The following is a 23,098-nucleotide window of genomic DNA, read 5'->3' on the forward strand; positions in this document are numbered from 1 at the left end:
ATAAACTCATAAGAGACTTGCAGAATTGAATAGCTAGTGTTTTGACTAGTGCCTTAATCTCTGTATCATGCAGTCAAGAATTTAGCATGAAATTTGATAGTTCCCTTCATAAACTTACTGGATATTTAGGAAACAGGCTGCCTAACATTTTAACAATATAAATGATTAGTTATAACTAAGAATCAATTTTTCCCCTCTTTGTATAATCTTTTGGATCTTTAATATACAATGCAAGAAACTGATTATGCACTAAAATTAACTTCCCCTATCTTCCAGAAATACTGCAAATTGTTGTACATCTGGAACTGAGCTGTATAATTCATTCCATTTTCTTAGTTCCCCAAACTAATGGTGATTAGCTTATTAACAAAGTATGTCTTATAAAAATAGTGCGTGGTATGAACTTTTGCTATGGTGATAGAATTAATTATTTTTATTTTCTATTTTTTTCATTTTATTAACATTTTGTTTTCTATCACCTTTATTTCCTAATTTGTCCCTTGTGACAAAAATAAAAGAAAAAATAGTTCAGAAAACAAACCATTATGTCACCCATATCTAGCATTGTATACAATATCCTATACTCATAATCTCTATCTTTGCAAAACATAACAGAAGTGATGTAGTTATTAATTCAGTTCAACAAATATTTATGACTTGTTATTGGCAATGGCTAGTTGTTTTAGTGCATAGAGCTCTAGGCTTAAAATCAGGAAGCTCTCATTTAAATACTGCTATAGTCATTGATTAGCTGTGTTACATTCAACAAATCACTTTCAATCTCTCAACCTCAGTTTCCTCAGCTATAAAATGAAAGACTTGAACTTGGTGTTCTCTGATATCCCTTCCATATTTATTTTCCAACAAGGCAATGTCCTAGTGCTGAAGATACAAAGACAAAGGGCAGTCACATTCAACAGAAAAAATATTCTATGTAAAAAAGAAAAAGAAATAAAAGATAACCTTATGATATTAAGTAATTAGCTGAAAGATATTGGAAGTATTTCTTTGAGCTCCAAAGTCTAAGAATTCTATTCCTCCATGCCCCTTGGATTTTCTTTCTATTCAAAGAGTATAAGATTGGTCATAGACAATTGAAATTTCTGGGCCATTTTCACAAGTCTGTCATTCCTCACTTTTTTTTTTTAATGCTTTTTGTTTACATTCAAGAAATTTCAGACTGTTGTCAGACTGCTTTGTTTAAAAATGATCTTTCATTTAAATCAAACCCTAACACATGCATGAATAAAATCATCTAGTGATTTTTCCAGTAGAATAGTAAATTGAAAATAAAACTTTGGATGTTTAGAATTTTTTATTTAAAAATGGAAACTGATATTTATGAAAGATTAAAAATGTAAAAATATAATCCATTTTCAGAAGGTAATCTCCTTTTCAACATAACCCTAAATTGTTTTAGGCTGACTTTCACTACACACTACCCAGAGATCTTCATTCAACTGTCTTAAGGAGCTTCCAGTTTTTTAAAGGATGATAACAAAGGATGTAATTACTGTGTAGTTATTGATTTTTAAATGGATTTTAGGAAAAATACAAATAATTATTGCATGAAAAATTTGGAAAAACATAATTTTGTGTCTTTCAAACATTCAGCTCTTCAAGAACATATGCATACACAATCTGGACATAATTGCTAATTTACAATCTTGAAACCTGCCCTTTAAGGAAAAGTAGAATGCAACTCATATGCTAATATTAGCAATCACATAATACAAAATGTGTACTTTAAAACACATAAAATTCCTGAATTTATATTATCCAAATATATAATGTATAATTAGCTGATTTGCATCTGAACAGCTACTTGATGGTGTGTCTCCTGCTAAGAAAATGTCCTTAAATTACTAGGTAGTTGCTGTATGGTTAAAGATCTCTTTTCCTTCTGTGGTTTAGGCAATGTTATTGTAACCTAGAATAGAGTAATCTGTCAATTTTTATTATAATCTCTTTAATTTAGTTATTTACTGGAATGACAGCTTATGTGGATACAGAATAAAAGGTTTGTTTCTGTTAGGATCTAATGCTATTTCCTTCATAGTCTTATTACATGAATATTACTCTAATTACAGTTTTACAATGAAATAAATGCCTTTTGGAGTCAATATGTTGTGAGCAATTAGCATCCAGCACTTGAAGACGTATACTAATATCCTGACTCCATCTTTTACTGCCTCCTTGGCCTTGGACCAAGTTACTTCCTTCAATGAAATTCAGTTTCCTTTCTCTGCAGAATGAATTGTTTAGTTAGAGGATCTGTGTTAGATACCTTCTAGAACTGAATCTATAAGATATTTGCATGGTACTTTAAAAACATCTCTGTGTGTGTGTGTGTGTGTGTGTGTGTGTGTGTGTGTGTGTAGCAACACTGAGTAGACTTCCATTTATCTTTTCCATTACTTCCTTAGACTAACAATCCATTCTAGGGTTTGGGAAAAACTTGGTATTAGTGAGATGGACACTGAGTACAGAAATTATTTTTAGCTATGATCTTACTAAATTTGAACTGAATACTCAATTTAATTTTTTATCATGGCCCCCTGAGGTACTTGCCTTGAACACAACTTGAAACCAAAAAGATTTGAGTTCAAATTCCACTTCTCCTTTTTATATCCTCCACTTCCATATTGTCTTGTGGTCATTTAACCTCTGAATGCTGCCAGATAATTCTCTGTGAGTGTAAGTTTGATACCATTAACTTATTTGCAATTCTTGCAAATTCATTTATCAAGTTCATTATCAAGAATACCCTACTTAGATAAAATCATAAGTCTCCTCTTTTTCCCTATCTTATTTCTGGAAAAAAAAAAAAACTTTTATCATGATATAAACTGAAATCTTTTAGGGGGAAGGGTTGGAGAGGACCTGATGTGAACTGTGACCTTTTTAATCTGTGAGGGAAAGGTGATTCAGGATCTCAAATTCTCCTCTAGGAGGGGTACACCCTTCTGTCCATAAGAGAAACTCCCAAGATAAGTAAATTCATTCAATTTTGAATCGAACTGAATTGAAAATCAATCTCTCAGATTCATCCAGAGATTAGGCCCCTGGCTCAGGGCTAAAGATCATCAGCCCCAATATATCCAGCTGTATGCTCAGACATCTTTGCAGAAGTCCTAACAGGATTTTTCCCACTGACAAAGAGATTTTCTTCTCAGTGAAAACCCATCTTTGTAATAGTCCTGACAGGACCTTGCCCACTAAGAAAGTTGTCTTCCTAGCAAGCTGTCTTCTTAGTGCAAATAAATCCCCTTTTGCCACAGACTTCGGGTTTGTGAATTCTTTCACAAGGAATTTGTGGCATCAACTAGAGGGGATCTCTTACCCTCAATTCTTGCACCTCATCAACCATAAGTTTACCATTATTTAGCAATAGCATTTAGTCCTGTGGAGAGTTATTAGTCTGGGAATTCTCTTATTAATACGAGTCACTTGTTCAATTAACTAGTTATTTAATTATGAAAAAAATGCTGTAAATATATTTTGGAGAAAGTATTATTTTTTGAAAAGGGTAGACATCAAATAAGTCTTAAACTTAACATTTATGAGGTATTCATTTTCTTGCTTTGCTTACATTTTAGTCCATGATACTATTGGTTATTCAGAGGGTTCGTCTATTATTTACATAATAATAGGTACTTAGGGTACTCAAGGAACACAATGAAGAGACATGACTCTTGACTGTTAGTGTTTAAGCTCAATAGAGGTTAATGTAAAGCATTAGTGTAATCCTGTTTTATTTTAACACTTTATTTTATTCAATGTCCTACATGTAGTAGAAATTCAACCTTGTTTTCATTTTTCAGTCATGCCTGATTCTTCATGACTCCATTTTTCTTAGAAAAAATACTGCAGTGCTTTAACATTTTCTTCCCCAGCTCATTTTATAGATGAGGTATGGAGGCAAAAGGTTAAGTAACTTGCACAGGGTCATATTGCTAGTAAGTGTCTGAGGTCAGATTTGAATTCAGGAACATGAGTTTACCTGACTCCAGCCCCAGTGCTCTATCTATAGGGCCATGTAGTAGCTATCCCAGGCATTCAATAAATGTTTGCTAATAAAAGATACTATTTTAGAATTTTAAACTTTCTGTTCTGACTTTCTGCAATAGTGAAAGCAGGTGTGAAGAATCTTAGGTTCTCCCTACACTTTTGTGTTTGGATTTTTTATATTATAGAAACACTATTATTATTATTTTTAGCATAATGAAATACTGACTGGCAGCATGGGTCAAATTCTATTGCCCTAGACTATACCTCTGAAAAATTGCTCTAAAGGAATGACCCATTTTTTTTTTTATTGTGCTGAGATATCATTGAATTATATATGACTTTTTAAGATGGCCTTTTATTGGGGGCCTAGAAAGCCTCTTTAAAACCAAAAGAAATAAACAAAATTTTCATTTTGCCTTATTTATATTCATCAAAAAAGGATTTGATGTATTTACTCTAGGCTTTTTCTTTACACCACTTAATTTTTTGTGTGATTCTAAATCAACTTTTTTTTCTTAACCATATCAATGGTGTAAAGATATTCCAATATGAATATTTATGATCTAATGAAGACTAATAATGAAGCAAATACATGTATAGTAAATATGATTGTAATTAATATGTGTTATAAACCAATAAACATATTTATAAATATTACCAATACATTTTATTAAATTGCTATGGTTTCTCACAAAGATGATGTGGCCGTGCCTCAAGGCAAAAGACTTAATGTGGCAATTGGTTTTTTTGATGCAGAAGGTAGGAATTTGACCATTAAGGTTTTATCTTAATGTTAGGTAACATCATGTAAGTGACTTTAGCTTTTATGTCCCTATTCTTTTACAAAATAGAGATAATACCCTTCTTACTGAATTGTTATGAGAAATAATTAATAAGTAGTATTGAAACTTTATAGAATTGGTATTAATTCATCTCTTGATGCTGAGAGACAATAAATGAATTCTGAACTGCAATCTGAATGAGGGATTGATTTCTTTCTCGTTTATTCCAGTAATTGAATGTAACTAAGTGATATATGGTATTGATCAAACTCATTGGAAGTTATTTATTTGTACTATTGTAAAATGTAAATCTGTCATTCACAAGGTTAATGCCTTCATTGTTGAGTTTATTTTTACTTCTTAAAAATTAATTTTAAAATCAGCATCCTACTATCACATTTATTGTCTACTTCAAGGGTCTGTTGTTTCATCATTGTGGAGATGGTTCCCTTCCATTCAGATTGTAATAATAGCTGATTCTAATGTTGAGGAAATGCTAGAGCCAACTTGTACCAACTCATAAGAATCAGTTTTTAAATTTTTTTGAAAAGATGGAAGCTTTTATTGGTATCTTCTATTTTTCATGCCATTTCAATTATCCTCAGTATCCTTTCCCCAACTCTTAGAGAGCTCTCCCATAAAAAACAAAAAACAACAACAAAAAAACTATATATTTTTTTTTTAGGTAGGAAAAAAAAATCAATCCAACTGATCAATACAAGATAAAGTCTGAAAGTATTCTCCCTCCCAGCCTCCATGAAGGATGAGTTGGGACATAAATCGTTAAATTTTCAGTATACCTTGGAAATCAGCAAATAATAGAAATCAGGGTTTGATTTTTTTGTGTTGATTGTACTTCAGAATGTGATGAAAAATATTTGACATGTATATGCAGAGAACTGGTTATTAAGCATTTAAGGAATGAATCTCTAACCTTTCTAAATTTAGCAACTATATATTATTGATTCCTGGACTTCTATTTAAGATTTTTTCAACTCAATAGGGCCTGGCTAATCACCTGTGATGCACTGGTATAACTTTTGAGGACCCAGAAGCAAATGTATGTTACATTGAGGCCTCTAGCAAAAAGATATTACATTAGTCTTCTTGAAATAGTCTTTTAATCTTTTATATTTAGTTCCTGTAATATGCCTGAATTCCTTTCGTATCTTCTGTTTTCAATACAAATTCTATATGAAGTAGGCTCTCAGAAAATGATATTGTTATTGCTGTTGTGTTCTTAACTTGTATTCTTTATTTTACAGTTATCTATGGCAGATCCCATTAACTATTGTCTTAGGAAATAGGAGCCATATCTCATCAGAAACAATTATATGGGTGTCCAACAAATCAGGTAAAGGTATCTTTCCTTTGTGGGTTTTTATGTAAACTCTTTCTTTAGGTTTGACTCTGGATAGCTTATTCTTGAATGAGGACCCAAGTATCAGGAAAGTAAGGGGAAGACAAGAAGTTTTAAGAAGTGAGAAAGAAATTAGAGGGAATGGCGAAAAATCTTAAAGAAATAATTTTTAAATCAATAAATGCATTGAGTGTACAGGAGAGGTAGCATCAAGTCATCAGACAGAAAGTGCCTTGAATCTGAAAGAGCTAGATTCCACTTCTGAAAAGTACTAACTAGTAGCCTGAGGCAAATCATTTAACTTCAAAGTTTTCCCTTGATGATTTGCTACTATAAAGGGAATTTTTCCACTGGAGGAATGTTCTCTGCAGCATTTAAATCCCATCCATTCTTTCCCTTCTTGCTTTTGATAAGTCAATTTAATTTTTAGGTAAAGATCAAATATAAATATTTCTAGCTTTCAAACATTACTTTTAAAATGTTTTAGTTCCATTCCAACTTCAAATTAAAATTATAGCTCAACTATCACTGTAGTCATTATCAGTATAATAATGTTTTAGAAATTGGTATGTACCTGGTGCTAATATCCTGCTATTCCAGTACTCCCGAACCATCTGTTTAAATATGAGATAGAGAGTATCACTCATACTGTCAAGGCTCCATAGCAACCTGAGGGACCTTGAGAAATAATTTACCCCAGAATCTTCCTCTAGATAGATCTAAATCATTTTTCCCTATAAGGGTAAGAAATATTACAAGCCATTTCATTTCACTATGACAAAGCTCTTTCTTATATCCTGCATATTGTTGCATGAACCTTCCTTGATATATTTCTATGTCCAGTTCAGATGGGAAAAAGCTGATTATCTTCTCTGCACCTCTTAGTATATGTTGTTCAAATGTTTGTTTCCCTTTTGCCATTCTTTATTAAAGGGAATAAAGTAAATACTAAAAGAAAAAAATCAAAGGGCAGTTTAAAGAAAAATCAATGTTTATGCTTGCTACTTAAAGTATAAACTGTTGTGATGAAACTGTTTAACTGATCTTGCTATATTTTCTATAGGTGATCATGTATTATAAAATATGCATGCATACAGTATATGAAATGCTTACATACACCATGTTGGTTGGTAAACCTATTTGCTTTTTTGGATTTGTGCTTTTAATAGTGATATGATCAAGTGGAAAGCATGCTTATCTGGAAGTCAGGAAATACAAATTCAAATTAGAGCTCTGATATTTTATGACAGCAGGCCAAATCAATCAATTTTTATTATATGCTTGCTATGTGCCATTCAAAATAATTATATATACTAATACACAAAGGATGAATGAACCAATTCCTGCTCAAAAGGAGCTTATAGTCTAATGTGAGAGATGAGGACAAAGGACAGCTTATATAGTATAAATATAATCAATATACATTACAAATTTAAGTTAAATTCAAGGTACTTCAGAAGGGATGGTACCAGTAGTTGGAGGGATCTAGAAAGAGTTCATGTTGAAAATATTCATTGAGCTGTGCCTTAAAGGGAAAGAAGGCTTTATTGAGGGAAAAAAAAAAAAAAAGAAATACTTTCTAGGTATGGGGGCTAGCCAACAAACAATGCAAATACACAGAGATAGAAGAGTATCCTTTTTGATTGGATGGCAGAATTCAGGAAGGGAGTCTAGTGAGTTAATCTGCTCTACAACATTATTGACTTTTATATTCATTTTTTGCATAAAATCTCATAATCATTGCCTTTCTCTAGTAGCTGGTCTAGAGAACTTTTACTAGCCTCAGAGTTTGACTTGCATAGTAAATAAAAGTAGTTTGTGCTTCTGAATCATCACCAATGGTTAGTTTCTTTTCATGGTCATTACATTATATCACATCATATCACATTTTATTTGAAAATACTAGATTCAAGATGATCTTCATTCAAAGCCTGCCTCTGACACTGATTAGCATGGCCCTGGATTAATAATTTAATTTCTGTGCACCTTAGATAACTTCCCTAGAACCCATCTATTAAATCATCAACCTCATTTTGGTGAAAGGGAATATCTACAATGGTTCTTACCTAAGCTGCTAGAATCATAATTCCTAAGTATAGCTAATAATAATAAAGGGCTTTGAGATTTGTCACATACCTTACTTAATTTTCTTTTTAATTCTCACCACAAATCTATATGATATAGGTTTTATATATACATACACATATATGTATATTATGTGTATATATATAATATTATTATCTTTAATTTATAGGTGAGGAAACTAATATATGAGGTTATATAGTTGATGTTGAGTTCACATAGCTAGAAAGTTGTTTAAGAAACATTTGAACCTGAGTCATTCTGATTTCAAGTCCAATATCCTCCATAGTGCAACACAAAATGGATACTTTTTTGAGTTGTAGATTCAAATTGTTAATCACCAAAACAGTCCAGATGTGGTGACTAATTGTAGAGAGAATCCAGAAAAAAAATTGGAAGAAATCCTGTCTTGTCTGTAGATTCACCTCTTTAAAGGGCATCCTCATGATTACAACAATTTTGCACATACAGATGCATATACAAACATTCACTCACTCAGCTACCATCAAAAACAATCTAAAGCAAGGATTAGAAAACCTTATACCTTTTCTTTTTCTTGCCTCCTTACAATCTCTGAAAAGAACAAAACAGGTCATTTGTATAAATAATAGTTTTAATTGATTCACAAAGGCAAAATTAATGTCATGGAGAAATTCTTGGCCATTTCTGAGAGTGAGAATTCATTAAGAAAAACAATAAGACCAAGCTATTTTTTAAAACTTACTTGAGATGTATATTTGATTTGAAGCATTATATTTGGAAAACTAAAATTTTCAGCTAACATTTTAAAAATAAAGTATTCTTATTGGATAGCTGAATTAAAAAAACAAAAACAAAAATGTGGATAATTTTAGCTCTAGAGGAAATTATCTTTTTCAAGCTTAAGTATAGATTTAGGTCATACCATTTAAAATGTTTCATTGTTGCTTTCTACTATATATTTTATGTATGTGAAACCTGTATATGTAGTAGTAGATATATGTAGTATCTAATTTCTTGACTGAATGTTTAGTTGCATCTATAAATGAATTAAAGGGATTGAGAAAAAAATTAAGAGAATAGATATGGGATTTAGTAGACAGTATGCTGTTACACTTTCTGTGTGATCTTGGACAAGTCAATTTAGTTCTCTCTGCTTCAATTCCCTTATATATAGAATTAGGAAGTCCCAGATGTAATGCTATGATTTTTAAAGAGATCATTTGAATTAAAAGAAATATTTGAGATCAGTATACTTTCCATAGGGATATGGAAAATATACTGTTCTCAATTTGAGTCCTGCCTCTGCCAATTACTACTTGTATAAGTTTGAGCAAATCATTTAAACATCTCTGGGCATCAATTGATTCAACTGTGAGCTAAGGATTTCAGCATAAATGCCTTTTAAGTCCAATTGAAGGTTTTCTAAGAAGCCAATTAACCAGTGTTGAAAAGATATTTTAAAATCTGTTAGATAATCTCTCCAGAAATGCTTTCTGCAAGCATCTAATTTTCTTTTTTATTTTATTATAGCTTTTTATTTCCAAGATATATGCATGGGTAATTTTTCAGCATTGACATTTGAAAAATCTTCTGTTCCAACTTTTCCCCTCCTTCCTCTTACCCTGTCCTCTAGATAACAGGTAAACCAATACATGTTAAATCTGTTAAAGTATATGGTAAATACAATATATCTATACACATCCATACTGTTATTTTGCTGCTCAAGAAGAATTGGACTTTGAAATAATGTATAATTAACCTGTCAAGGAAATCAAAAATACAAGCAAACAAAAAAGGATTGGAAATGCTATGTGGGAAACTCAATTCCCAGAGTTCTTTTGTTGGGTATAGCTGGTTCTATTCATTATTGAACAAATGGAACTGGTTTGGTTCTTCTCATTGTTGAAGAGAGCCACGTCCATCAGAATTGACCATCATGTAGTATTGTTTTAAAATATATAATGATTTCTTGGTCCTGCTCATTTCACTCAGCATCAGTTCATGTAAGTCTCTCCAGGCCTTTCTGAAATCATCCTGCTGGTCATTTATTACAGAACAATAATATTCCATAACATTCATATACCACAATTTATTCAGCCATTCTCCAATTGATGGGCATCCACTTAGTTTCTAGCCACTACAAAGAAAGCCAAGCATGTAATGTTCAAAAGGAACATGATGTTAATAAAAAGTAGTAACAATTCAATTTCATTTACCAATTTACTCATGGCAAGTTAAAAAAAAATTATTGGTATATATTTGTTTTCTTTTTCTAAGTGTTAACATCACGTTAACTGACCTGCCATAATGCTTAGAATGGCTTGTGTAAAATGTTAGCACAATGAGTAGATGAAATTGTGGTGTTCTTTTTTTGTATAATATAATGGTTCTCTGGGAGCAGGTTTCTTGGGGAGGTTTTCTGGAGGCAATCTTAGTTTCAGTTCAGAGGAATAATCACTTCAAATACAGCCAGCTGATAAAATCCAAATGTTTATTTTCTCCTTCCAAGTCTTGTCTCTTTCCTTGGGCCCAGGTAGCTTTCTTAGAGGCCTATCTTTCAGTGGAGAAGCAAAGGAGGAGAGCCTGCCACCACGGTGGTGTGAGATGGGATGAATGAACGGTTCTGCCTCCTAGAGTGGGCTTCTTCTGAACTGACTCACTTCACTAACTCAGCTCCTTTTTATGCTCTTTTAGAGATGTGAACTCAAAGGTTGACTCCTCCTCTGAGAGAGTGGGATTGTGGGTTTCTGACTTGTGAATCTCATACTGAATACTGACTTGCGAATCTCCCAAATGTGTGAACTCCAATGAGTACTTAAATACATTAGTGAGCTAGAGGATTTGCTAAGTACCCATGCTAAATTGGGCAACTGATTTATCACTTTGTAAGGATTCTAACATCTCCCGCTTTCTTTTGATTTAGAAAATAGGTGGTCATAACTGACTTCTCAAGGAGGTGAGAACCCCCAAAAAGAAAGTGATCATGCCTTCCCTGACTGCTCAAAAAAGAAATGAAAACACCATAAAAAGAAGGTGGTCACACCCTCTCTGACATCTCAGGAAAGGAGATGAAAACACCAAAGGAAATAGGAAATCAAATCAGATTAGCAGGTTTCTGAAGGGGCTCACTTGAAACAGGTATACATAAATCCATCACTACAGGAGGTATTACACATAATTACATAGATTACATAAGCACATAGCAATATAACACAGGCTAGTAGTAATGTAACAAATAACATGAATCAATATGAGGAATTTATGCATGTCCCAAAGTCCTAGAAATAGTCCAAAAGGAATCCATTGTCCATTGGTTCATATGCCAGGAATCCAATAATTCCTGCAAGCTTTGAAGTACTGCAATGGTTTAATCAACAATTTTTCATTTCAAGGAATCCAATGATTCTGGCTGGTTTTTGTTCATCTTGTGTTGGAATCCAATGATTCCTGAAGATTTTCAAGTTTTTTTTAACAGTCTCATTGTCAGCCATGCTCTTTCAGTGTCAGATGTTTCTAAATCTTGTCCCTTTGTTTCGAGGTTTTTCTGCTTTTCTGTTTCTCTCTGATGGACAAGACGAATATGGCTCATTGGCACCCATTTGATTCCTTCTCCACCTGTAGAGATACAAGCAAACCCTCTTCCCCAAGCAGTTAACCTATCTGCTCCCTTCCATTCACCACTTTCTGGATTTCTCCACATCATCTGGAGATTATCTAAAGATAGTGGAGCTGCTCGCACTGGACACTGCCCTTCTGGTGGGTTATAAAACCTGTCTGCTGGAGCCAGTGCATCTTTATCAAAAATTTAAAAAATTAATGGTATAGAGAACTAAATTTAGAAGTTCTCTAGGGTTACCCATGGCTCCCCCTTTCTTTTGTTTTTGGAGGAGTGTCTTAATTTCTCTGTTTCTTCTCTCTACAATTGCTTGACCTTGAGGATTAAAGGGTATGCCAGTGGTGTGTAAAATCTTATACTGAGCACAAAAGTGTTCAAAATGTCTAGAAGTATATGCAGGTCCATTATCTGTTTTTTATTTCTTGTGGCACACCCATAATTGTGAATGCTTGGATGAGGAATTCAGTGACCACTCGGGCTGCCTCTTTTGCTATTGGTATTGCAAAAGTGAATCTTGAAAAGGTATCTACCACATTTACCAATTTACTCATGGCAAGTTAAAAAAAATTATTGGTACATATTTGTTTTCTTTTTTTAAGTGTTAATATCACTTTAACTGACCTGCCATAATGCTTAGAATGGCTTGTGTAAAACGTTAGCACAATGAGTAGATGAAGTCATTCCAGGTAAATCATCTGCTGTGGCTTTTAACAGCAGCTTAATGCCAGAGAAATACCAATTAGTTGATATGATGGAATCCTAGAATCCGAGTGCCCTAACAGTAACTGAGCTTCTTAACTATGTTATTTCAGGAAATGTCTTTGCTTTGTAATGACTGTTTCAATTACCTAACATTTTAAGATATTGATCCATTGTTTGGAGCTTATGAGTTAGTTAGAATTTTAATATGGTCCTATAGAATACCTTGAATCTGAGGTTGTCATTCCTACATTGAGTATTTTTTAAATCACTGACAAAAATTAAAATGGAAGCCTTCCTAGAGAAAGAGTAGAGATAGCCATCCTAGGAATATGGTATATCCCTGCTTTAGTGATATACTGGTAAAACTGAGAGAATTAAAGAACCCTAAATGATAGGAAGATCTCTATTGTACTGAGTAGATCTTCAAATCCTCCTTTAATGTAGTACTGTGATTCAATAGAAAGACCCCAATCTGGAGTCAAAGGACCTTAATTTATGTCATCAATATGTTCTTGTACAAATAATTTTCATTCTCTGGGTGTCAGTTCGCTTATCTGTAAAGTGAAGGGAGTTAGAGTATGCTATGTTAAATGTCTTTTTTATCTCTGAATCTGTGATCCATTATTTATAAAATGTTATGCATGAATTATGAGCTGTGCCAAGGGAGGAACACCCAGCCATCATATATCTGTCCAAGGATGGGCATTTTATTTGCTACTTCTATGCTCTGTCTCATTTAAAAGATAAATAAATAAGATTATACAATCTAGGGTTATTTCATGGGGTATCTATTAATTATTTAATTTAATATTGGGACAATAATTTATACTTACTTGGACAAATTTTATGATGTTATCTTATTTTGATACATTTTATAATGCTATGAAGGGTCATTTGGTTGAGGTTGGATCTTTGTGGTGATGATTAGGTCAAACTTTCTCATGTTACAAGTAATATAAAAATAATAACAGTAACAGTATTCATATAGCATTTTGATGTTTGGAAATTCCTATATATTTTCCTTTTTTATAGTTCTGGATATAGAATTCTTGCCTTTTACTTCCCAGAAGTCCTTTCTCTTGAAAATATTTTGTATTAATTTTATATACTCCTTTTATTTACTTATACTTACAATAGCACATGCCCTCCTCCTGCCATCCTTTCACCCATAAGACTTTGGGTTCCCATGAACTGAGTCTGATCTTAGGAGCTAACCTAATAGGTTTATTTTTCATTTTGTTTAATGTGCCTACCAAAAATTGCACATATAGCTGATGGTTGCCATGAATGCAGGCTACAAGAGTCCCAGTCTACAAGTCTAAGCTTGTAGATAATACAGCCTTTATTTCTATAAAAAGCAATTATATATGAATAAACAGGGCATATAGTTGGTGCAGGAGATATAGGACCAGGTTTGGAATCAGGAAGACTTATCTTTGTGAGGTCAAGGCTATTCTGAGATACTTGCTATTTATCTGACCTGGGCAAGTTACTTATCCCCATTTGCTTTCATTTCCTCATCTGTAAAAATTAGCTGGAGAAGAAACTGGCAAAGCAATCCAGTATCTTTGCTGAGAAAACCCCAACTGGAGTCATCAAGAGTCAAACATGACTGAAAAATGAACAACTGATGAAATTCTTTATTTCACATTACATAAAATAAAGAAAATTCAAAGGACTCACAGGAGCATATGAAAAGATAGAGAAAGCACAAAACACTTATCATTCCCATGGAATGTTTAAAATTCAAGTTTGTCACTGTGACAACATTTTAACATTCTGCTCCATCTCCACTGCTTGCCATATGAATCTACTCTGTTTCCCGAATGCGAGATTAGAATCTTCCCCCTCAAACAGAAAATGGATTTTGGTGTCCTGAATAAACAATCTACTTTTCTTTTAGTTGCACATTATTTATAAAACTCACAGAAAAATCAATAATTATTACCTTCAATTTCATTGTTTTTATCCTTTTCCTTAACATGATATAATCAAAATTTTCTATTTTGTGATAAATAATTATCTTTAGTTGTTCTTTGTTCACAAATACATTCCTCCTCCACAAGTCTGAGAGGCAAACTATTCTATGTTCTTCTAATTTATTTATAATAATCATTCTTTAGGCCTCAATCATGAACCCATTTTGTTCTTATCTTTGTGTACGGTGTTAAGTGTGGGTCCATGCCTAGTTTCTACCATACTAATTTTCAATTTTCGCAGCAGTTTTTGTCAAATAGTGAATTCTTATCCCAAAAGTTGGGGTCTTTGGGTTTATCAAAAACTAGATTATTATAGTTATTGACTATTTTGTCCTGTGAACCTAAGCTATTCCACTAATCAACTAGTCTATTTCTTAGCCAATACAAAATGGTTTTGGTGACTGCTGCTAGTTTTAGATAAGGTACAGCTAGGCCACCTTCATTTGATTTTTTTTTCTCCATTAATTCCTTTGATATTCTTTTTTTTTTTAAATAACTTTTTATTGATAGAAAGCATGCCAGGGTAATTTTTTACAGCATTATCCCTTGCATTCACTTCTGTTCCGAATCTGTGGGGAAGAGATGTTTTACAACAATTAGGGTTAAAAATGAGTACTTCGCTTTTTTAAGCAGGGCTGCTGTTGAAGGCCTGCCAACACTTTCACCTGTTCCTATCCAATGGAAAACTGATACACCAGTGTGGATAGAACAGTGGCCCTTGGGTAGCGATAAAATTCAGGCCTTATTAGATATAGTACAGGAACAGCTTGAACAAGGACATTTACAACCTTCTCTAAGTCCTTGGAATTCCCCAGTGTTCGTTGTAAAAAAGAAATCAGGAAAATAGAGGATGCTCACTGATTTAAGAAAAGTAAATGAACAGATGGAAACTATGGGAACTCTTCAGCCTGGACTTCCATCTCCTACTCAATTGCCTAGAGAGTGGCCTCTTTGGGTCATCGATATTAAGGATTGTTTCTATTCTATCCCTCTGGATAAGGAGGATATGAAAAGATTTGCCTTTTCAGTGCCCAGTGTTAACTTAGCTGAGCCTTATAAAAGATATGAATGGACAGTTTTGCCACAGGGAATGAAAAACAGCCCCACTATGTGTCAAATGTATGTTGCTGCTGCTCTTGCTCCAATAAGAAAAGCATTTCCAAAAGTTATACTATTACATTATATGGATCATATATTGGGATGTGCACCTGAGGAACAAATGTTAGAAGCATGTCTGCAAAAGACCATAGAAACACTAAGATACTACAAATTATACATAGCTGAAGAGAAAATTCAAAGACATGCTCCTTTTCAATATTTAGGATATGAAGTATACCCTAAGGTGCTTACAGTACAAAAACTGTCCTTAAGAACAGAGAAGCTAAACACCTTAAATGATTTTCAGAAATTGATAGGCGATATCCAATGGATGCGACCAGTGTTAGGCTTGACTACCTATCAGTTACAACCATTATATGATATTTTAAGGGGAGACAGTGCTTTAAATTCACCACGCCAGCTTACAAAAGAAGCTCAAGAGGCTTTGAGAGAAGTTGAACTGGCTTTATCCAATGTGGTTGAGAGAGTCACTCAAAAACCCTTGGAAATAACAGTTTTTGCCACACAAGAGGCACCCACAGCAGTCTTTCATCAAGGAGACAGTGTGATAGAGTGGGTGAACCTCCCGGCACAACCAGAACAAAGCCTTACTCCTTACCCAGTCAGTGCTTGTGGCTAGAATTTTGTTAAAGGCCATTAAGCGAGCAGTACAATTATCTGGGGCAAGACCTGATAAGATATACACCTTTTACACCAATACACAAATTAATGTGTGTTGTGAGACCATCCCAGAGTGGCAAATTTTATTAGCCATGGCTCCTAATTTTATACATGGGTCTCCATTAAAGATAACCAGACTTTTAAAGTCCCTGCCTCCCTCCACCCCTTCCCCCAGATGGCAAGAGTCCTTTACATGTTGAATGAGTTGCAGTATATCCTAGATACAATATATGTGTGCAGAAGCAGTTTTCTTGTTGCACAGGGAGAATTGAATTCAGAAGGTATAAATAACCCGGGAAGAAAAACAAAAATGCAAGCAGTTTATATTCATTTCCCAGTGTTCTTTCTCTGGGTGTAGCTGCTTCTGTCCATCTTTGATCAATTAAGGCTCTCTTTATCGAAGAGATCCACTTCCATCAGAATACATCCTCAAACAGTATCGTTGTTGAGGTATATAATGATCTCCTGGTTCTGCTCATTTCACTCAGCATCAGTTCATGTAAGTCTTGCCAGTCCTCTCTGTATTCATCCTGCTGGTCATTCCTTACAGAACAATAATATTCCATAACATTCATATACCACAATTTACTCAACCATTCTCCAATTGATGGACATCCTTTCATTTTCCAGCTTCTAGACACTACAAACAGGGCTGCCACAAACATTTTGGCACATATAGGTCCCTTTCCTTTCTTTAGTATCTCTTTGGGGTATAAGCCTAGTAGAAACACTGCTGGGTCAAAGGATATGCACAGTTTGATAACTTTTTGAGCATAGTTCCAAATTGCTCTCCAGAATGGCTGGATGTGTTCACAATTCCACCAACAATGTATCAGTGTCCCTGTTTTCCCACAGCCCCTCCAACATTGCCCATTATCTTTCCCTGTCATTCTAGCCAATCTGCCAGGTATGTAGTGGTATCTCAGAGTTGTCTTAATTTGCATTTCTCTGATTAATAATGATTTGGAGCATATTTTCATATGTCTATAAATAGTTTCAATTTCTTCATCTGAGAATTGTCTGTTCATATCCTTTGACCATTTATCAATTGGAGAATGGTTTGATTTCTTATAGATTAGAGTCAATTCTCTATATATTTTGGAAATGAGGCCTTTATCAGAACCTTTGATTGTAAAAATGTTTTCCCAGTTTATTGTTTCCCTTCTAATCTTGTTTGCATTTGTTTTGTTTGTACAAAAACTTTTCAATTTGATATAATCAAAATTTTCTATGTTGTGGTCAATAGTGATCTCTAGTTCTTCTTTGGTCATAAATTCCTCCCTCTTCCACAGGTCTGAGAGGTAAACTATCCTATGCTCTTCCAATTTATTTATCATCTCATTCTTTATGCCTAGATCATGAACCCATTTTGACCTTATCTTGGTGTACGGTGTTAAGTGTGGGTCAATGCCTAGTTTCTGCCATACTGATTTCCAATTTTCCCAGCAATTTTTGTCAAATAATGCATTCTTATCCCAGAAACTGGTGTCTTTGGGTTTGTCAAACACTATATTATTAAAGTTATTGGCTGTTTTGTCCTTTGAACCTAACCTATTCCATTGATCAACTAGTCTATTTCTTAGCCAATACCAGATGGTTTTAGTAACTGCTGCTTTATAATATAATTTTAGATCTGGTACAGTTAGGCCACCTTCATTTGATTTTTTTTTTCATTAATTCCCTTGAAATTCTTGACCTTTTGTTTTTCCATATGAACTTTGTTGTTATTTTTTCTAATTCATCAAAGTAGTTTTTTGGGAGTCTGATTGGTATAGTGCTAAATAAATAGATTAATTTAGGTAGTATTGTCATCTTTATTATATTTGCTTGCCCAATCCAAGAGCATTTAATATTTTTCCAGTTGGTTAGATCAGACTTAATTTGTGTGGAAAGTGTTTTGTAGTTTTGCTCATAAAGTTTCTGATTTTCCCTTGGCAGATAGATTCCTAAATATTTTATACAATCAGTAGTTACTTTAAATGGAATTTCTTTTTGTAACTCTAACTGTTGGGTTTTGTTAGTGATATATAAGAATGCTGATGACTTATGTGGGTTTATTTTGTATCCTGCAACTTTGCTAAAGGTGTGGATTGTTTCTAATAACTTTTTGGTAGAATCTCTGGGGTTTTCTAAGTATACCATCATATCATCAGCAAAGAGTGATAATTTGGTTTCCTCATTGCCTATTCTTATTCCTTTAATCTCTTTCTCAACTCTTATTGCCAAAGCTAGCATTTCTAATACAATATTAAATAGTAACGGTGATAGTGGGCAACCTTGTTTTACTCCTGATGTTATTGGGAATGGTTGCAGTTTGTCCCCATTACATATAATGCTTACTGCTGGTTTAAAATATATGCTACTGATTATTTTAAGGAAAAGTCCATTTATTCCTATACTCTCAAGAGTTTTTAATAGGAATGGATGTTGGATTTTATCAAATGCTTTTTCTATATCTATTTAGATGATCATATGGTTTTTATTAATTTGATTATTAATATGGCCAATTATATTGATAGTTTTCCTAATATTGAACCAGCCCTGCATTCCTGGTATAAATCCTACTTGATCATGATGTATTATCCTGGGGATGATTTTCTGTAGTCTTTTTGCTAATATCTTATTTAAGATTTTAGCATCAATATTCATTAGGGAGATTGGTCTATAATTTTCTTTCTCTGTTTTCAACCTACCTGGTTTAGGTATCAGTACCATGTCTGCGTCATAAAAGGAGTTTGGTAGGATGTCTCATTCTTGTCATTATCTTGAGTGAAATTATTAATTGTGTCTATAATTTGCTGTTTCACCCAATCATTCTTTAAGATGAGATTATTTAGTTTCCAATTACTTTTTGGTCTATTTACACCTAACTTTTTGTTGAATGTAGTTTTTATTGCTTTGTGGTCTGAAAAGAAAGCATTTACTATTTCTGCCTTCCTGCATTTAATTTTGAGGTCTTTATGTCCTAATATATGATCAATTTTTGTGTAGGTTCCATGAACTGCTGAGCAGAAAGTATACTCCTTTCTGTCACCATTCAGTTTTCTCCAGAGATCTATCATACCTAATTTTTCTAATATTCTATTTACCTCTTTAATTTCTTTCTTATTTGTTTTGTGATTTGATTTATCTAAATCTGAGAGTGCAAGATTGAGATCTCCCACTATTATAGTTTTGCTGTCTATTTCTTCTCACAACTCTCTTAGCTTCTCTTTAAGGAAGTTAGATGCTATACCAGTTGGTGCATATATGTTTAATATTGATATTGCTTCATTGTCTATAGTACCCTTAAGCAAGATATAGTTCCTTCCTTATCTCTTTTAATTAGATCAATCTTTGCTTTTGCTTGATCTGAGATAAGGATGACTACCCCTGCTTTTTTGACTTCACCTGAAGCATAATAGATTCTACTCCAGCCTTTTACCTTTAGTCTGTATGTATCTCCCTGTTTTAAATGTGTTTCCTGTAAACAACAGATTGTAGGGTTCTGACTTTTGATCCTGTCTGCTATCCGCCTCCTTTTTATGGGAGAGTTCATCCCATTCACATTTGCGGTTAAAATAACCAATTCTGCATTTTCTGCCATCCTAATATCCCCAGATTATACTTTTCCTTTTCTTGCCCTCCTTCCCTTCTTCCCTATTGGGCCCACTAACGTCGCACAGCTCTCCCTCTTTAGTATCCCTCCCTTCTCCCTTTGAATCCCTTTCCCTTTCTTGTACCCTTCCCTTATTACTCTTTTTCCTTCTCCCTTCTCCTCTCCCCCTTTTTAATGAAATGAGAGAAGAATCTGTGTAAAACAAATATGTCAATATGATATGTTTCCTTTGCCTCATTGTCGCATGTAGTTTCCCTCTTTTTATCTCCCTTCTTCCCTTTTTCTGACGCTATCCCCTTTCCATTTCTACTTCCCTTTTTTATGTTATATTGGTAAAATCAAATTATACATATGGTTTTTATGTATATTCACAACAGAAATACAGTTCTCAAGAGTTCCTTTTACCTTTTTCTATTTCTCTTGATTCCTGTTGTTGAAGATCAAATTTTTTGTTTAAGTCTGGTTTTTTCCTTACAAACAGATGGAATTCCTCTATTTCATTAAATGTCCATCTTCTTCCGTGGAAAAAAATACTCAGCTTAGCTGGATAGTTTATTCTTGGCTGCATTCCAAGTTCTTTTGCCTTTCGGAATATCTGATTCCAGGCCCTTCGATCCTTTAATGTTGAGGCAGTCAGATCTTGCATGACCCTTATTGTTGCATCTCGGTATTTGAACTGTTTTTTCCTGGCTGCTTGTAAATTTTTTTCTTTAGTCTGGAAATTCTGAAGTTTGGCCACAATATTCCTTGGAGTCTTTATTTTAGGGTCTTTTTCAGAAGGTGTTCGATGAATTCTTTCAACGCCTATTTTCCCTTCCGGTTCTATTACTTCTGGGCAGTTCTCTTTGATGATTTCCTGTAAAATTGTATGTAGGCTCTTTTTTTCATCATAATTTTCTGGTAGTCCGATGATCTTCAGGTTATCTCTCCTAGATCTATTTTCCAGGTTTGTTGTTTTTCCAAGTAAATAGTTGACATTTTTTTCCAATCTTTCACTTTTTTGGTTTTGCTTGACTGATTCTTGATTTCTCAATGAATCAGTCATTTTTATTTGTTCAGTTCTAATTTTTAGTGAGTTATTTACTTTGTTAGCTCTTTTTACTTCTTTTTGTATATGTCCAATTGAGTTGTTTTGCTCTATGGAATTTTTTTCCATTTCACTAATTTTTTTTTTTTTTTTTTTTAGTGATTCATTTCCTTTTTCCAATTCTCAAACTCTGTTTTTTACCTTTTCCATTTCACATTCAAATTTTTCTTTTAGTGAGTTATGTGTCTTTCCCCATTTCTCTTCTAGCTCTCTTTTAAGGTTTTTAATAGTCTCTTCTAGGAGAGCCTTTTGTATTGGAGACCAACAATCGTCTGGAGACTGTCTGCTATTAGTCTCTTCAGGGTTGAAAAGCTGTTCTCTTTCTGTGTAGAAACTAGCAATCCATCTTTTGATTTTTTTACTCATTTTGTTAAAGCCTGTAAGGTCTGCCTTCAGAGCCAGGAGGTTACCAGCTTCCTCTGTAGAGCAGTGAAAGGTATATGGACGGGTAGCTGTCCTGCCGACCGGCTACAAAAAGCAGCGAGGTACTGGAGTGCTCTGGGAAAGAGTTCCCCACCCGAAAGTAACTCAGGCCTGCAGAGCCGGACTGGGAAAGTACCTTTCAAAGAACCTCAGCTGTGTGAGATAACGACTGCCCTGGGACTAGACACTTAGCAGTGAGAGTTTCACTGCCCCAAGCCAAACCCTGCCCTGGGGCTATGGGTATTAGCAGCTGAGCAGTGAATGGATTTGCCCGGGAAGTGCAGTCAGCTGGGGAGGTTCTATTGCCCCAGGCCGAGCCCCCCACACTACTGATTAGAGACTGCCCAGGCTGTGCCCCACTGTCTTGCAGATTAGTAACTGCCCCCGCAAAAGCCCGAACTGCTGGATGTGGCCACAGGGCTGTGGTAAAGTCTGCCTGAGTCACTTCCGGGTTTGAGGGGTTACAGCCAGATCTCGTTAGGTTCTGGCGGTTTTTAGAGGACCCTGTGTCTTAGGCTTTAACTTCTCTGCCAATTTACTGCTTTGTAATCAAGGCAGAGCAGTTAGCCTATAGCAGAGTGGTCCCTATAACTTCTCTAGCCACAGAGATCACCCCCGCCCCTGGTCTGCTCAGGACGCTAGCGTCTTGCTGCCTGTGCTAGTCTGTTCCTGGCCCCTCAGGACAAACCTTTCCTGGTGAGCTTCCAGATCGGCTGGTAAGTTGTAGTGCTTCTTATCTTCATAAATTTAAGCAGTGAAGAGCTATTTTTGAGGCTGGATTAAATAGTTGGTTATGAGGGTAATGAGAGGAGCTTAGAGAGTCGTGTGTGCCTGCTCTGCCATCTTAGCTCCGCCCCGGAAGTTTCCTTTGAAATTCTTGACCTTTTGTTCTTCCATATGAATTTTCTTGTTATTTGTTCTAGCTCATTAAAATAGTTTCTTGGGAGTCTGATTGGTATAGCACTAAATAAGCAGATTGTTTTAGGTAGCATTGTCGTCTTTATGATATTTACTCGACCTATCGAAGAGCAATTAATCTTTTTCCAATTGTTTAGATCTGATTTTATTTGTGTGGAAAGTGTTTTGTAGTTTTGCTCATATAGTTCCGGACTTTCTTTTGGCAGATAGATTCCCAAATATTTTATACGATCTACAGTTATTTTATTTTATTTTATTTTTTATTTTTTTAAAGATCTTTTTTTTTAATTTTTTATTTAATAATTACTTTATATTGACACTCGTTTCTGTTCCGATTTTTTTCCTCTCCCTCCCTCCACCCCCTCCCCTAGATGGCAAGCAGTCCTTTATATGTTGGATATGTTGCAGTATATCCTAGATACAATATATGTTTGCAGAACCGAACAGTTCTCTTGTTGCATAGGGAGAATTGGATTCAGAAGGTATAAATAACCCGGGAAGAAAAACAAAAATGCAGATAGTTCACATTCGTTTCCCAAGTTCTTTCTTTGGGTGTAGCTGCTTTTGTCCGTCATTTATCAATTGAAACTCAGGTCTCTTTGTCAAAGAAATCCACTTCCATCAAAATATGTCCTCATACAATATCATTGTCGAAGTGTATCTCCTGGTTCTGCTCATTTCACTTAGCATCAGTTCATGTAAGTCTCGCCAGTCCTCTCTGTATTCATCCTGCTGGTCATTTCTTACAGAACAATAATATTCCATAACATTCATATACC

The 23,098-nt window shown here is 34.3% G+C and overlaps 1 protein-coding gene across 1 annotated transcript in view; it reads left to right on the forward strand.

Annotated features, from left to right (window-relative positions):
- TRHDE (thyrotropin releasing hormone degrading enzyme) overlaps positions 1–23,098 on the forward strand; it is a 621,602-nt gene that overhangs the window by 435,433 nt on the left and 163,071 nt on the right. The window contains exon 10 of the mRNA XM_051961259.1: positions 6,059–6,147. Coding sequence (XP_051817219.1) covers positions 6,059–6,147 — 89 coding nt within the window. The remainder of the gene's footprint in view (positions 1–6,058; positions 6,148–23,098) is intronic.

This window comes from Antechinus flavipes, chromosome 5 (genome assembly GCF_016432865.1).
Source record: "Antechinus flavipes isolate AdamAnt ecotype Samford, QLD, Australia chromosome 5, AdamAnt_v2, whole genome shotgun sequence".
In the NCBI taxonomy this organism is placed as follows: Eukaryota; Metazoa; Chordata; class Mammalia; order Dasyuromorphia; family Dasyuridae; genus Antechinus; species Antechinus flavipes.